At 40.4% G+C, this 3,046-nt stretch overlaps 1 protein-coding gene across 1 annotated transcript; it reads left to right on the forward strand.

Moving 5' to 3' along the window:
• The first annotated feature begins 374 nt into the window (after positions 1-374).
• Positions 375-2,823, forward strand: LOC104100531 (uncharacterized). The gene is made up of 2 exons (XM_009607785.4): positions 375-588; positions 1,105-2,823. The coding sequence occupies exons 1-2, from the start codon at positions 466-468 to the stop codon at positions 1,825-1,827; spliced, it is 846 nt and encodes a 281-aa protein (XP_009606080.1). The 5' UTR covers positions 375-465; the 3' UTR covers positions 1,828-2,823.
• The last annotated feature ends 223 nt before the right edge of the window (positions 2,824-3,046 follow it).

Below are 3,046 nucleotides of genomic sequence, written 5' to 3' on the forward strand. Positions count from 1 at the left end.
AAAATATTTTAAATAACGGTAAACATCTCCAGTAAATTGTTCAGTACCATATCAAGTAAATGACTTGTCCCACATGCAATTTCAAACATTCGGCAACATATTTTATTTTCAAAATAACGTATAAACCATGCAGGTTATGAAAATACAAATTGTGGTAAGATTACTGCTCATAGTACTCGTGTCAGAATATCAAACCCGCCACTTTGAGCAATCCGTATGACTTCTTTCAATCAATAATCACATCACATCGACCTCGTATTAATTACCTTATTTAGGTTAATTTATAACTAATTTAGAATACCCAATCCTTGAGATTTCACATCTAATTTTCCAACTCGCCAAATTATATTGACTCATGCAACAAAACTAACCGTCTGTGTGATGATTGTTCAATCACTATGACAATGACTAAGAGGATCTTTATTTATTTTACGTACAATTTATTGCAGGTTCCATCCCTCTTGTATGGGAATGACGATTGAAGAAGCCAAGAAATTAGACTATTTCTTGTGTTCGGACTGTTCATCAGAACACGATGCGGAACAACCTCTGAATACAGTTCATGTTTCACCATCTCGTGAGCTAAAGGTAAAAGGCCTGTTGCATAGTCTTGTTAGCCGTTGATATGACTGTCTTTATGACTATTTAGGGATATTGTATCTCGAGTCAGTGGCCTTTTGCTATTTCGGAGGGAGGGGGGGGGGTGTTGGGCTTGATTGAATGATGGTGTGTATGTTTAGTCAAAGTGATATCTATTGTAGCATATGCTTCATCCTAAAAGACTTAGTGTTGCCTAACGTCGATTCGACTTTCCTTTTCTCAAAAAGGTTATTCTTCATCCCTGAGGACGGAGAACAATGAGCTTGCACAAGAGTTCCATGTTTTATTTGATAACTGATTTCCGTGTTAAGTCATGTTGATCTATACTTTGTCATATTAATGATAAAATCCACTATCAAATGACCAAATTAAGCTGGTGTTTGATCTCTTCTTATTTGGGTGCTGATAACGCCCAAATAATTGCTATTGTCTTTTAGTTGACTTCCCTGGATCCGAGTGCTGCTACTTGCTTGTTAACTTTGTTTTCTTGTGCTTCTTTTCAAGGTACCAATCTTGGGTGCACTACCTCCAAATCCCAACCCACTCATGTTTCAAGGTAGGCATGAACAGAATGAGCAACTTAATCAACAAGGACAATCCCAAATGGATGGTTACATGAGTGCTATTGTACCACCACGCATTGGGGCTGCCAATTTTAGCTTGAATCCAGTTTTGTTAGAAATTTTGAAGGACGAGGGTCTATTTGGTGGGCTTCACCATGAGGATCCGTATAGTCATTTGCGGAATTTTCTCGCAGTATGCGCGCTTCAACATCAGTATGACGTTTCTGAGGATGCTCTTCGGTTACATTTATTCCCTTTCTCACTTCAAGGGGAGGCTTCAGATTGGTTGGATAATCTTCCAGCCATGTCTATCTATACTTGGGGAGAGTTAACAAAGGTATTCCTTGCAAAGTACTTTCCTCCCGCTAGGACAGCTGAATTGAGAATGGGTATTCTTCAATTCAAGCAGAAACCGCATGAATCATTGCATGAAGCATGGGACAGGTACAAGCTTTGCATAAAGAAATGCCCTAATCATGGGTGTCCCAATCAATTACTTTTGGAAACCTTCTACTTGGCTTTGGATAAAGTTACAAGGTCCGTGGCGGATAATGCGGCAAATGGAGCTATCGTGAATCTCTCGGTTCAAGATGCGAGAGTCATATTAGATAGGATTTCGGATAATGCTCATGCATCATACGTGGGAGAGCGAGGACACTCCTAGCACAGCAAGTACGGCAAGCCAAATGGTTGATGCCATGGCGCAACTTGTGACTAAAGTGGGGCTTATTTCCAAACAACTTGCCGAGATGGGGGTCAAGAAGGTCCATGTGGTTGATGCCACAAAGGGACAGTTTATTAATTCTTCACCCAATGTGTGTGCTCATTGTGCAGGGCAAGGAGTGACAACCCAAGAGCATTGCCATCATTCTCCAGAGGAGGAAGCGAATTATGCTGGAAACTACAAAGGTGGCATGAATCAAAGGGGTAATTATCAAGGTGGTCGTCCATCCCAATCTCAGTGGCGACCACCCCAACAATGGCTAAACAATCAATGAGGTAATTGGGGAGCCGGTACTTCACAAGCATCTAATGCACTAAGGCCTCCTATGTATCAACAAACAACCCAACATCCACCCTACTACAATCAAGGTCAGTCCTTCCATCAACCCAAAGACAACAATGGCAGCAATGAACTTGCCAAGTTTAAAGGGTTGTGTGAAAAGATTTTGGCTGATTCGGGGAGAACAGATGCAACACTTCAAGACTTGGGGTAAGTCCAAAATACTGAACATTAGGCCCCAAGGTGCTCTACCAAGTGATACCATTTCTAATCCTAGGGGTGATTCGGGAAATCTACATTGGATGGAATAGTTGGATGTTTGGGTTAGATGTGAAGCTGGATGTATGACGATGAGCCTCAGAAAGCTGATCAGGTGATACTCAAGAGTCAAGACTTGTAACTTTCCCAGCTAGATTTGCAATATGTCTGGTTAAGGAAGATACTTGGTTATCAGTGCTTATAGAACTGTTTTATATGAGGTGTGAATTCATTAAGTCGTAAACTGATGGAGATCTTTTCATCTAGTCAGTTTGAGTTAATCGACAATGCATTTCGAGGTCACGGCAGCATCCTTGTGTGATGGATTCACGACATATCGAGCTGGTTGTACAGCTAAAAAAAAGTTGTTTGTGCAACTTAGCTTGATTTATATGTTAAGTAGCACTCTTGTTTTATATACTAGAAATACTATGCCTTGTGAATTTTACGGATGAAGGGCTCAATTTTTCCCAGAGGTAGACCCTCAATGTCTAACATTTGCAGCCGTAAGAATAGAGCTGGGCAAATGCGTTGAATATGTGGTGTATAATATTCAAGAGTTAACCGTGCCTTCACTAAGGAAAATGGAAGGAGGACAATTTTCAAATAATTTTTAAAATCA

The sequence above is a fragment of the Nicotiana tomentosiformis genome, chromosome 6 (assembly GCF_000390325.3).
Source record: "Nicotiana tomentosiformis chromosome 6, ASM39032v3, whole genome shotgun sequence".
Classification (NCBI taxonomy): Eukaryota; Viridiplantae; Streptophyta; class Magnoliopsida; order Solanales; family Solanaceae; genus Nicotiana; species Nicotiana tomentosiformis.

What these genes read in the sequence shown, in the direction of transcription:
- LOC104100531 (XM_009607785.4), top strand. Translation starts at nt 466, where the DNA reads ATGGGAATGACGATTGAAGAAGCCAAGAAATTAGACTATTTCTTGTGT. An exon ending in CACCATCTCGTGAGCTAAAG is followed by an intron (nt 589 to 1,104) that starts GTAAAAGGCCTG and finishes CTTCTTTTCAAG; the next exon opens with GTACCAATCTTGGGTGCACT.